Source organism: Helobdella robusta, assembly GCF_000326865.2.
Source record: "Helobdella robusta unplaced genomic scaffold HELROscaffold_47, whole genome shotgun sequence".
Lineage (NCBI taxonomy): Eukaryota > Metazoa > Annelida > Clitellata > Rhynchobdellida > Glossiphoniidae > Helobdella > Helobdella robusta.
Window position 1 is genome coordinate 715,352 of NW_008705176.1, and position 14,823 is coordinate 730,174.

Below are 14,823 nucleotides of genomic sequence, written 5' to 3' on the forward strand. Positions count from 1 at the left end.
CTACAAATTTATTTATTAAATTTTGAATTAAATTCGAATTCTTTATTTTTTTTTCTAGAACAGAGTTAGTCATTCCTAAAAAAGAAACTAAAATTAGTAAGAAGAGAAAAATTCGGGATCAAATATTTTAATAAATCAAACTACTTAATCTAGTCTCGAGACTGTCTTCAACGCCATCATCAACGTAAGCAGCCATTTTTAATTTAATTTAACTATTTTTATTTTTTTTAAATAATTGATGATAAAATGAACAAAACGACGACATAGAAAAGGTAGCGAACGCCTAGATATAATTGATTGAATCTTGTCGGTATTTATTATAGAAAGCCAAATTCTACCTCTAAATTAAGATGGATATATTTAATCAATTCGTTAACTAATTAACTAGTTGTATTATGTATTCATTTTTTTTACGTTAAATTAAATTATTTTAAACTCTAACTTTACGTGTAAAACAGCTTTAAGAGACAAAGTACCCACAAACATCATTGCGTAAATGTTCAAATTTGGCTGCATATAAAAGAAAAAGCATGGAGATTTAGATGTTATCTTTATTTTATTTCATATTTGTCAACCCCGAACATTCGTTCATTCATACTAATGTCCGAACCCGAAAAATATATATTGAGATTAGAAAATATCGAGAGCATCGTGCCTCGGATCACGACCTGGATGCAGATGCCAAAATTGTAGATTAAATTATTCAACAACTAACTAACTACTTTACGTGTATTTTATTAATTCGTGTAACATTTTCATCGTATCATTTTACTTGGACATTTTACCATTGGACATTTAACATTGGACATTGTCACAATTGCACCAAAATGGCTGTTGTGTTTTTAAAATGTTTCTGTGATTGTTTTATTTGTAGAGAAAGTTTTGACCAATTCATAGTTGGCTTGTCACTTTCCATCAAAAAACACCAGAATGTTGACAAAAAACAACAACCCACCTACACATAAAATAAATTAGAAAGATCTTGCTATTCGTTTAATTCATTTTGACCTTTGAAACGTGCAGTCAAGAATTTTTCGAAATTTTTTCATAAACTGATTAACAAAATTTTTTCATAAACTGATTAACTCTCATAGACTTAAATGGAAAAACATCTCAGACAATAAAACAACAAATGAGTTCAAATACTCTTTTTCTAAAGTATACACATGTGAAAATGAACGAAAGAATCAGTTAATAAGCATAGTGAATAACATTTGATTAAAATAAGTTCTCATAAATAGCAAAAATTTAAAACATAAATTTTTTATTAAGTTTCAAAAGGCCAAAAACATTTGATAAAATGATGTCCTTTCTTAGGAGCAAGTATTCTTGGACACCACCCAGGACAAACCGGGCGGGCAGTACATTGGGAAGCACTGGCCCCACGTACTGCATTGTACGAACATTCCTTTGTACTCGTGTGCAAAGTACAACTTGCCTTATTAACCATAGAATATATATTTCAAATTTAGTTTTGAAAAATTTGGAAAAAACAAAATTGATTGCCTACCTCTGCTGATGTTTTCAGCAGTGCAAGGATTTTTCTCTTTGCAGTTGTAGCCGCTGGGCGACTCTAAAATGATTTTCACTTATTAAATTTTAAAAAATCCTTAAAAACACAAAAATATAGTAATTTAAAATAAATAAATATAAAAATTAAACGAAATATTAAAAAATTAAACCCTTATATTCGCAACGAGCTCCAGTGTAGCCAGACTGGCAAGTACAAGATACCCGATACGCATCAACTCGTACACATGTACCACCGTTTAAACATACTCCGTTCAATAAGCACATATCTATTTGAAGAGAAAATTTACACAACGATTTCAATCATTTTTCATCTTTTTTTAACATAAATTTCTCAAATTTTTTAAAATAACATGTGATCGTTTGCTAACCCTGAATTTCACAATTTCTCCCACGGAATGGACCTGAACAATGACATTCGTAATCCGTGGAATTCGTTGGGAAACAACTGCCACCGTTGAAACAAGGATTTGGCTCGCAGACATCTTATCAATCAATTTAAGCAATCAATCAATCAGCCAATTAATCGCTATCTATTAACCAACCTATCAGTCATTATAAATCTCAATAACACCGTCAACAGTAGCGTTTGATATTTCGTTTCTTAATATTTTTCTAACATTTAAATCTAGTTTCGAAAAAGAAAAGATTCTGATTGATGATAATATTCAAACTTGTTTTTTCACAGTGTTTCCCGCTAAATGATCCGGAACATTCACATCGGAATCCGCCGGGGACCAAATTTTTGCACACCCCTCCGTTCAAACATGGATTGCTACCACAAAAATCTTTCGATGGAAAAAAAAGTTAATTATTTTCTCGAAACATTTACTAAATACAATAATACAGAACAAAACGACACCTAATCCAATACGGAGAGATTGAAAAATTTCTGGAAATCTTACTTTAAACAATAAAATGTTAGTTTATTATATGGATGGATGGATGGATGGATGGATGGATGAATGGATGGATGGATGGATGAATCCATTTAGTTTTATATATGTATTCATTATTTCATTTCATCCCACCTTGATATTCACAATGTTCTCCGAAGAATGAGTCCGGACATGAGCACGTGAAATTTTCTCCGTTGTCCTCCGAATGATTGCAAACACCACCGTTCAGACAGGGATTATTTATACAAACGTCTTCGAGTTTGATAAAAAAAAATTAATGTTATAATTTATTATTAATAATTTATGCGATTTCTTTTTAATTAATTTATTTATCCATCCATTTATTCATTCATCCATCCAATCATCCCATATGTATGTTGCCAAGGTGAAATACCATCAGATTGGAAAGATGCAATCACAGTGCCACTCTTCAAGGAAGGAGATCTTTGCGACCCTGGAATTAGCCTTACCAGTATTGCATGCAAGGTACTAGAAAGAATAATTGAGAAGATAGTTGTAGACCATTTGGTAAAAAAACGATGTCATATACAAGAGCCAACACGGATTCATGGATAAGCGTTCGCGCCTAACAAATTTGCTTGACTTTTTTTTGAAAAGATTTATGAAAATTTTGACAGAAAGAAAGCAGTGGATATTGTGTAATTAGATTTTGCTAAGGCTTTTGATAAGGTACTGCATAAACGTTTGGCCTTAAAATTAGAGGCACAGGAAAGACACTCAAGTGTATTTCTGACTGGTTACAAGGTAGACGGCAAAAAGTTGGTATTGGAGGAAGTTTCTCAAACTGGAGCAATGTTACAAGTGGGGATCCTGAAGGATCCGTATTAAGATCTAGGAATAAATAGAGGAGGAAAAGGGTCTAGGGGTGATAATTCATCGGAATGATAAGGTAGCGCGGTAATGCATCGAGGCAGATAAAAGTGCAAACGGGACTCTGGGTACGATAAAAAGACAGTAAAAAGCAGAGATATGATCGTCATATTAAACCTATATAAAGCAATTTATATTACCGATAGTTTGGCATTGGTTTCCACTAAATAGACTTGGACAATCACATCTATAACTCCCACTTCCGAAGGATTTGCAAATCCCACCATTCAAACACGGATTCATCCCACACGGATCTATGTATGTTTGAAATTATTTTATTTATTATGAATTTTGAAAAGTTATAAATTCATTTACAAAGACATCAATGACCAAAAAATAACATACGTAGGCATTTTAGGCATTTGACACACACACACACACACACACACACACACACACACACACACACACACACACACACACACACACACGGCGGTAAATACTTTAACCTACCAGCGTATTCGCAATTTTTGCCTACAAATGCTGTCGACATACAGTCGCACCTGTAGTCCGTTGCGTTCAACGGCAGACACACACCTCCATTCTTGCAAGGATTTTTCTCGCAAGAATCTTTTTTTTTAGAAGAATGATTTTGTAATAGCTTCCGAATAGTTATAATTAATAATGAAAATTTATTAACTCAATTTAAATTTAATTAAGACTAATTTGAATTCATTTAGATTTAATTAGGACTAATTTGAATTTGCTTAAATTTAATTAGGACTAATTTGAATTCATTTAAATTTAATTAGGATTATTTTGAATTCATTTAAATTTAATTGGGACTAATTTGAATTCATTTAAATTTAATTAGGACTAATTTTAATTCGTTTAAATTTAATTAGGACTAATTTTAATTCGTTTAAATTTAATTATGGTTAATTATAACTAAATATTTATATTTAGTTATATTTTCTATATTTTCTATAATTTGGTGTACCTACCCATTAGTTCGCAGTGCTTTCCGAGGAACACTGGCGGACATTCACAGCCGTTTCTAACGTGATTTAACGGCCTACAAAGCCCTGCATTTCAAAATAAACTCTACAATTTTTAAATAATTTACAAATAATAATAGTTATAATTATTAATATTATTATTGTTGTTATTTTTATTATTAATTTAGAAAATTTCTAGTATTTCTCAATAATATACATACAAAGAGCCAGGCCCTTTAACCATCGACTATTATTATTATTATTATTAATTATTATTATTATTATTAATTATTATTAATTATTATTATTAATTATTATTATTAATTATTATTATTATTATTATTAATTATTATTATTAATTATTATTATTAATTATTATTATTATTATTAATTATTAATATTATTATTTCGATTCAATGCCTACTACTATTCTTGCAGATTTCGCCAGCAAAACGCATGGGGCATTTGCACTGGTAGCCACCACTGAAGAAAGGTATGCAGAGACCTCCATTTAGGCAGGGGTCATCTCCACAAGGGTCTGGTGTTGAGATTGAAATTGATTGATTGATTGATTGGTTGGTTAGTTGGTTGGTTGGTTGGCTGGCTGGCTGGCTGGTTGGTTAGTTGGTTGGTTGATTGGTTGGTTGGTTGGCCGGTCGGTCGGTCGGATTTTTTACATATTTAAATCAAATAATTCCTATAATTTTTAAATAATTTCTATCACCCAATCAAGTCAACCTATATAGAAATTAATATTATTTGCTCAATCAATCAGTTAAGTGATCAATCAACCAACCTACCAAAAAATACCAACCAACCAAACAATCAGTCAGTCAGTCAGTCTGTCGGTTGGTTAATCAAAAAATATAATTAATAATTAAATAAACAAACAAACAAATAAATAAGTGAATGAATAAATAAATAAAAAATAATTTTCGCCATACCTCGTTGCTCGCATTGCTTTCCAATGTAAGAGTCCCTACAAACACATTCGAAATCGTCTCCACCCGGAAGAGGAATACACTGACCACCATGCAGACACGGAGAAACCTCGTCACAAATAGTTTTCACCAGTGTTGTGGGTTCGGGCATTGCGGTGGTTACTGTGGTAGGTATTGTTGTATCTATCTCATGAGTTGTACTAATACCATTGACGTCATCCCAAGCCCAAGATGGAAGTGTTTCAGTTGTTATTTCGTTCGATATGAAGGAGGCGAGGTTTAGGATGAGGCAAATTATGGTTGGGATTTGTTTGTGGGCATCTCGTTTGGACGTCATTTTCATTATTTTTTGTGAGAAGTCGAAAAACTGTTGCGTTACAAATTATACTGTGTGTTTCAAAATAGACGAACAGTTGATATAAGCAAATGCAAATAATATTAAACCTATATATAAATATAGGAGCAATTTTTGGATATGTGTAAGGACGTATGTATATATATATAATGATATAAAGTGATATACAACGACATAGGGTGTTATATAATGATATAGGATGATATATAATGATATTTTATTATGATATGATATAAGGATTTACGTTACAAAAGTCAAATGATTTTCGGTTAATTTAATTTAAATTTTTAAAATCAAATTTTTAAAGTTAAACTTTCAAGTAAGACTCGGCTCTGTGAAACTCTTCAAATTGACTTTAAGAAGTTCGTAAATTTTTGATTTTAATGGCATATTATAATAATATATAATAATCATTTTTATACGTACGAATAATAGTAATAATAATATGAATAAATAATGAATGAGTTGATGAAGAGATGGATGGGAGAAACGAACGAACGAACGAACGAACGAACGAACGAACGAATGAATGAATGAATGAACGAACGAACGAACGAACGAACGAACGAACGAATGAATGAATGAATGAATGAATGAATGGTTCTTCCTAATATATAATGTTTTAAAAAACTAATAAAGAACTTTTGAAGCCTTCGGGAATTAGGATCTTCCGATCATTTTGAAAATGTTTTAGTTAATGTAAATAATTATAGTAAAGTGTATTACTACCACCAACCCCATAGCGCAACTAGGAGGGGGTACATGAGGTAGAAGGGTTTATTTTCACCCCCCCTCTATGACGCAAAAGGGTGCAGTTTCATCCCCCAAGATAAAATTCCCAGTTGCGTTCGTCAGTATTAATATGAGTGGCTGGAATAAATTTTGAAAAAAAATTATTTAGAGATATTTGTTACGTTTAACCTTTGACCTTAACTGTTCAGAAGTTTTTTTTATTGTGGGGTAGGTTCCAGTAGCCCTAATGTCTCTTTAGGCGTCAGCTCTGAAAATCTCAAGCCAGGCAAACTTGTGACGTAATTTACGTTATGTTGTTTTCAAGTGCTGAAGAGTTAATCTTGGGAAACACAAGTTTATAATTAAAGAAGTAAACGCATGAATTAATTGAAGTGTGAATGAATGAACAGGCAAGTGATTGATTGAATGAATGAATGAACGAACGAACGAATGAATGAATTAATTAATTAATTAATGAAGGAATGAATGAATGAAAGGTATGGTCGACTGAATTAAGTATCGACTATACCCTACCCGTGTACATTACGATTTTATCGCAAAAATTTTCATTGAAACATTATCAAAGAAATATCCATAGAGGTCAGTTCTAAACTATGAAAATAACTCTTTCGTTAATTCGAGATCAATTGATTAAATCATGGAGGTTTATTTAGAAGCAGTGTCTATTGTTATTACAGATTTGGAATTAAAAAATTCCATAAGGTTAATGTTTAAATCAAGCTAAAATTCAAATTTCAATTCCTACGCTAGATAGTTTTATTTCAATTCTTTACTTCGGATCATTCATTTAAAACTTAAGTCTCATTTTACTTTCACAGCACTGATTTTTTTCGAACGTGTGACGTCATTTATATTGAAAGAAATAAGTAACGAATCAGCGATTTTGTTCTTTATTTAATCCTAATACGAATGATTTCTTTAATATTTTTCTATTGTAAATGTCAGTTACATGCGACATTCAATCAAGTTTAATGAAATGTTTTCTGTGCTAATGATCAAATGATGATGAAAGACCAAAAATTTCTAGAGTTTGAAAGAGAGAAAGAGAGAGAAATTGAAAGAGAGAGAGAGAGAGAGAAGAAAGAGAGTGAGTGAAAAAAGAGAAAATGAGGAGGGGGAAAGAAAAAAAAGAGAATAAAAAAAGTGAGCTTAATTGAAACGAAAAACGAAGTAAAAAAGAATTAGGATTGAAGAGTGATATTGCGAGAGAGCAAGAGACAGATAGAGAGAGAAAGAGAGAGTGACAGTGGAAGCATAGATTATTTTCTTCTAGATACTCCTCTCTTATTTATCATGCAAGTTGTTGGTCGGAGATCTGGGAATTAAGAAAATGGAAAATTTGATTAGAAACGTTTTCATTCATTCATTCATTTATTCATTCATTCACTCAATCATTCACTCAATCATTCATTCATTCTCTCAATCACTCATTCATTCTATACATATAAATATATACAGAAAAAACCTTGCAATGTATTATTCATCTAGGTGTATGTGTGCGTGTATGTATGTGTGTGTTTGTGTCGGTGCGTGCGCGTACGTATGTAATTACCAACTTTGATCAATTATATTGGGACTCTTGGATCTGCTATCCAATATCAACAGCCGATTGTGTGATATCTCAAACCTACTCTCATCCGCACTATCTCTGTAGAAAAAATAATTTTGGAAAAATTATTAATTTCACTAATTGATTTATTGATTTAAAATTAAATTATTTGATTGATTAATTAATGAAAAAAATTTTGAATTAGCGTTAACAAAATTTTGGACTTTCACGATCAAGGAGTTATAATAGAAACGCACTTATTACTATTAGCAGCAGTAGCGGCTTGATGTTCCAAACTAAGTTGTTCCCCCTTCGTAAAACTAATGGTATGGTACCTCGTTTTGCACTTTGTGTCGAATTCTTTGGCACACTTCTCGCGTTGTTGCATGCGTCCGTTGTAAACAAGTAGATCGTCGACCAGTAACTATCATGGCCGTGGTTTAGTTTGGGGTACAAATTAAGATTTTGGCGTTATTTCTCTCTCTCTCCCCCCCTCTCTTTCTTTTTCTCTCATTCAATATTTCTCTTTCTTTCTCTCTCACTTTTTTTCTTTCACTTATTTTTTATTCTCTCTCTCTCTCTCTCTCTCTTTCTTTCTCTTTCTCAAATTTACTGATATACTATTTTTAGATAAATTTTTAATTTTATTTCTTTTTAATTGAAAAGAAATTTGTTAAAATTTTCAGTTTTTACAGACGTTGAAATCTTTGACCCCTCTCGAGGGGGTCTTGCCATAGTTCCACATCTTTATCCTCAAAACTTTCATTGGCCGGTCGAACTTCACGTACAAGCGATTTATCTGAGAGCCAAATAATTATGTATTAATTATAATTAATTATTAATTGGTATAATGGTAAAAATTCCTGTGTGTGCGTGTGTGTGTGTATGTGTGTGTCGTTGATACCTCTGACACTAAAAATCCATAAAAAAAACAACATTATTTACAAACTCAACAAACAAACAAACAAACAACAAAAAACAAACACAATAGTATAACAATGGCCAAGTATTACAGTTACCAGGTTCGAATGTGAATTGAAGACAGGCACCTAACATACCGTCTGGGGCAGAATCGGGGCGAGCCATGAATGCTTGCCGTCTAGACTGTCGTTGAATCCGTCGACCAGCTTATCGACAGTGCGAATGTCGTTGAACACCCCCTCTAGACAGTTTATACTCGGAGGATAGGCCGCTAAATCTACGCGGTTTTAAAAAAAAATGTTCATAATTGTAGTGAGGATGATTCAATGATGATTTTAATGATAATAATGTTGCTAATTGCTATGGCGAATGTTGCTAGAATGAATATAATAGCTGGAATGTTGAATGTGCGTGCAATTTGCGAATGGTGGTGAGTCAAATTTATGCGTTCATGCGTACACTTACGATATTAATACCCTAAAATTAGGGAAAGAGGTTTAACTCTTAAAAGAATTATGCAAAGAAAGGTACAAACTTTTTAGATTTAAATTAATTTTTTCGCCATTTCTGTCGTAAAATTCTATTCCACTTAACCCAATGTAGTAATCATCGCCCCAAGTGTTCAGGAGCTGGAACTGGTAGATGACTGGATGGCAGAAAAATAATTAACTAATTCACTCACTCATTCTTCCAACCATCCATTCATCCATCCATTCATTCATCCATCCATTCCTTCATCAATCCATCCATTCATTCATTCGTTCATCCATTCATTCATTCATTCGTTTATTTACTTAGCTAGATGTTAACTTATTTAGGAATTTTATATTATATCAAAACAATTATATTCACTATTCATTTGTGGATGCGGACAAATATTCAAAAATCACAAACACGCGAGCGCACACACGCACGCACGCACGCACAGACACACACACAGACAAGCACACACATACACGTACATCCACAAGGAATTTGTGTTAGTTCATAATTGATATCTTCATCATTGCTCGTCATTGGCTGAGGACTGTTTTCAGATGAATGAATGAATGAATGAATGAAGGAAGGAATGTGTTGATGAATGAATAAATGAATGATTGAATGAGTGAGTGAGATAATGAATAAATGTATGGATTAATTAATGAACAGACATATGGATAAACTAATGAATGAATGGATAAATGAATGAGTAAATAAATGAATGGATGAGTGAACAATTAATCAATCCGCGATGTTCAACAGCGCTCCTCAATGAATTTTGCAAACAGATGGGTCTTGAGATCCGCTCTGAACTTCGTAAGTGATGGAGAAGTAGTCAGAGAAGTAGGTAGAGAGTTCCAGAGAAAAAAATCAGAAAAGCAAAAGCAGATTTGGCAAAAGAGTGTTTAACACGAGTTAAGAAGTGAGAACAAGAAAACGATCGTAAACAGGGGCGTTTAAGTTCAATTAATATATCCGATAAGTACTTAGGAAATAATTTAGATTGAGACTTATACATAAATGTGTGAATTTTAAAAATTATTCTATATTTTACAGGTAACCAGTGCCAGAGAACAAGATATGGAGATATATGAGAAAAGAAAGGGGCACGAGCAACTAGACGAGTAGCAGAGTTAAAAGCTTTACTTAAAGGATAGAGTATAGAGTCAGGAAGACCATAGTAGAGCGAGTTACAATAATCAATCCTAGATAAGACTAACGAAGTACCAAAAAGGAGAAGAGTGGGATTGTCAAGAAAAGGCAAAAGTTTTTTTATTCTCCGCAGATAAATATAAGAACTTTTAGCAATGCTATCAATCTGAGAAGAAAGAGACATGCTAGAATCAAAGATAAAGCCTAGACTACAAAACCTGTGAGAAACATCAAGAGTTTTAGAATCAGGCAAGATAATAGATGAAAAAGTAATAGAGCGTTTAGATTTATTAAAACTATCAAATAGATAAATGAATGAGTGGATGAATTAAATAAAAGAATAGATGATGGAATGCAGAAAGGATAGAATGGATGGATATATAATAATAATAATGATAGCTATCATCATCACCATCACCATCATCATCACCACCACCATCATCACCACCATCATCATTACTATTATTATAATAATTATATTTATAATTATCGTAATTATTATTACCGAATAGAGTAGAGTAGATTTTTGACATTGTCATGGTTTCTGTTGTAATTGTTGCTGCTTTTGTTGTTGTTGCAGCTACTTTTGTTGTTGTTGCAGCTGCTTTTGTTGTTGTTTTTATGGACACCCGATTTTGTATTATTTTTGAGAGATGATACTAAGACATCTCTTGAAGTATCTTTAATTAAGGGTTTTCTGCTACCTGGAGGTATTTTAATTTGCAATAGGTATAATTATTTTTGAATATTTAAAACGGATTAAATTGAAAAAAAATTTTTTCTAAATATCAATTCTTAAATTTTCAATTTTTATCCAATGTCTACCGGTATCTAATACTATCTATTACTATCTATTAATATCCGTTACTATATATCATTATCAAATATTATTATCATTAATATCTAGTAAGATATATTACTTATCTATTAGTATCTTAAATTATTAGTTATCATTAAACGTGTCTTACCTATTTTGGCACCATCTATCATATATAGATAGATAGATATCATTATCTATTAGTATCTTTTATTATTAACTATCATTAAATGTGTCTTACCTATTTTGGCATCATCTTCCTCTTCGCCATCCTCATCGTCGTCGTCGTCATCATTTAAAGATTTAAATACAACTTCCTGGGCAAAATCAAAATGGCAATTTCCAGGGGCTTTTCGGAGCAGAAATCCGCCGCCATTTTGCTTTTGGGGTAAGGGTACGCTTGCCCCATCTATACTTACGTACATACTTTTTGCCTGTTTTTTTGTTAAACAATAATTTTAATATATGATTATATATTAATAATATATTAATTAAATATGTAAAAATGATTAGTTTATCGTTATTAACTTTGAATAAAAATGATTATTATTAATGTTAATAATACTTTACAACCACAACTACAGCAACTACCACTGCTGCCACTACTGCTGCTGCTACTACCAACAATAACAATAATAATTATACAACTACCTATAAATAATAATTATGATAAAAATTATAGATGTAATAAAATAATTAAAACCAAAAATACCCCCACCCCTCGGAAAGAATCATCGTAGCTCTTATTGTAATTCCATACCCTGATTCCCGTGAGTTTGACCTTGAACTTGAGGTCAAGTTCAACTAAATGATCATTACCGTAATCAAAAGGTATCAACCACATATGTTTTTCGTCCGTCGTTAGGTTCACTCCGTCAATTAATCTGTCAATCATCATTCATTTGTTCATACATTCATCCATCCACTTCTATTCATTCATTCATTAATCGTTCTTCATTTATTCATTCATTCATTCATTCATTCATTCATTCATTCATTCATTCATTCATTCATCCATCCATCCATCCATCCATCCATTCATCCATCCATTCATTCATTCATACAAAATGTTTGCATAACATACAACTTAAAGGCAACATCAAAATGCAGCGGTACGATTATAAAATGTTACATCCCTAAAAATACCGACTTATCGACGGTCCTTGGATCTTCCTCGTTGCCGGGAATGGACCGGATATCGTTCGGACCGGCGGATATTCGCGCCACTTTTTGTAACGGTATGACGTCATTGTTTGTGGTCAAAAGTTCAATCCCTGTTAAATTTATTTAAATCTAGTAGTATCAGCAGCAGTGGCGGTAGTAGTAGCAGTAGTAGTAGTAAAAGTAGTAGTAGTAGTAGTAGTGGCAGCAGCAGTAGTAGTAGTGGCAGTAGTAACAACAAAACAAAAACAATGAAGAATGACCGGTGAGTCCGAGGTAATGAGGATCGCCCCACGTTGATTTGAAGTTCAAGGTCACTCCTGAGTTTACAATCAAGTTGTAATTTATAAATATTAATTAATTATAATATAAATTATAAATATAATAATAATAATAACAATAATGGGAACAACCTTTTATTCAGCAGTATAAACAATGAAAATGGCAGTGCAGATAAAATAAAATAATGAAATAAAATAAAATATCAAATGCAATATAATAATAATAATAATAATAATACGACATTTATATAGCGCTGTGTTTGAGCAGCTTGGAAGCACATTTATGCAAAGTGCAAAAACAACATGCTCTCAAGATGACCGTCTTACTGATAAATAATACTTCAGGTAAGATTTTTAGGCAAAATTTTTACGGCTGTAGTAATGAGTAGTAGTAGTAGTAGTAGTAGTAGTAGTTGTTGTTGTTGTTGTAATAATAATAATAATAATAATAATAGAAGTAGTAGTAGTTGTAGTAGAAGTAGTAGTAGTAGAATCAATAATAGTTGTTTATTAAAAAAATCTACATACTCGACCCGGATATATAATTGTCATTTTCGCATCCCATTTTATTATTACTATTCTTATTATTACCGGTGTTGTTATTATTATTATTATTAGTGTTGCTGTTGTTGTTGTTGCTGCTGCTGTATTTTTTCTTTTTCCCTGATGCCGTCGTAAACGGCCTTTCGACCTTGCGAAAGATAGAAATAAACCCAGGCTAATAATTATAATAATTTATACATTATGAATAATTCCCAACTAATTATAATAAATTATATTTAGCTGGTCTAATTTATAGCAAATCTCTGTTCAGTATGTCTCTAGAGGCGTTGACAACAACAAATGCACAACAACAGGTTGGTGTCTGCGTGCATTCAAACCCGGTAAGACAGTGATGAAAAAACGAAATTAATTATACAACAGCAAACAACCAAGCCACACCTCCCTATGTTCCTCATCAACGTCAGCCGTCGGTGGTCTCTTCCTAGCCGATCTCAAAACGTCGCGATCGAACTTCCCACAGCCACATCTGTGGCTAGCCACACAGCCTTCTTCCCCACCGCCATCCTCATTATCATTGCCACCATCATCATCGTCGTCGTCATCGTCTTCGTTTAACATCATTATCTCCTTTTCATAGGCCGAATCGTACTTTGAAACCAACTCCAATATCGTTTCGTCCGTTGTAAACAAGATGGTCTTTGTGATGATGATGATAATTATAACTTATTATAATAAATTATGATAATTATTATTATTATGAGGGTGTAACTAACGTCCCCAAAAGATTCCATGCCCCCGTCCACTCCACCACTAGCTCGGGCGATCTCACCCACAAATATTAATTTCTCATCCAGGTACATCGCTACATCCTTCGCGCCTCTCGACGAATGAACGCGCGACTTGTTGTAGTTCTATTTGGCGGGAAATTTTTTTGATGGTTATTCTTTAATTTTGGCGGGAAAATTTATGAAACTTCTCTTAAATTTTGGCGGGAATACCATTATATTATTGATGATCTTTAATTTTAAATTTAAAAAACAAGAATAAAAATCAACAAAGAAAGGAACTCCCACTAACCCAGACCCTAATAAGAGAAACGCAGGTACAGTCGCGAAACCGCACGTACACGAAATGATCTCTCCCCGGTGTGAACGGGGCCAGCCACATGTGTGTGTCATCTTGGGTTAGGTTGCAGCCGTCAATTAAGTTGGTCACTATTCTGGGGTCACTTGTGTAGCCCTCTAGTATGTTTATGTCGGCCGGGTCGGCTGATATCTTGGCGTGTGTTGATTGGTTAGTGGTGTGTGGTTTTTTTGAAGGATGGGACAGTTGAGTTGTTTTGCTGATAAGATGGAGTTGTTTTGTTGTTGTTGTTAGTGTTGTGTTTGGGTATTTGTTTGAGGTTTATTTTGATGTTTAGTTAACAAACGAACGATGAACAACAGTCGGGTTGGTAATGAAATATGTAATGATAGGTTGATTTTAAAGGTTTTTTTTTCCATAAGATTTTACCTGCTCGATTTCTGCGAGTTCTCCCGTGATTGTGAAAATCTCAATGCCTGAATGAATGAAGGAATGAATGAAGGAATGAGTAGAAGCATTCTATAAATAGAATATTCAATCAATATATTAATAGATTCGATTAATCTAT

General features: G+C 32.7%; 2 protein-coding genes across 2 annotated transcripts; both read right to left on the bottom strand.

The window, feature by feature from the left end:
• Positions 1-1,896: 1,896 nt before the first annotated feature.
• HELRODRAFT_85694 (hypothetical protein) lies at positions 1,897-4,788 on the bottom strand (the record flags this gene model as incomplete). The annotated part of the gene is made up of 6 exons (XM_009026384.1): positions 1,897-2,015; positions 2,205-2,318; positions 2,562-2,681; positions 3,461-3,574; positions 3,774-3,890; positions 4,683-4,788. Coding segments are annotated over 6 exons (690 nt in total), but the record flags the coding sequence as incomplete, so codon positions are not given.
• A 1,583-nt stretch (positions 4,789-6,371) lies between these two features.
• Positions 6,372-9,794, bottom strand: HELRODRAFT_178333 (hypothetical protein; the record flags this gene model as incomplete). The annotated part of the gene is made up of 7 exons (XM_009026457.1): positions 6,372-6,424; positions 7,864-7,955; positions 8,114-8,280; positions 8,554-8,655; positions 8,915-9,054; positions 9,313-9,423; positions 9,740-9,794. 7 exons carry the CDS (start codon positions 9,792-9,794, stop codon positions 6,372-6,374), a joined length of 720 nt encoding a protein of 239 aa, XP_009024705.1.
• Positions 9,795-14,823: the final 5,029 nt, after the last annotated feature.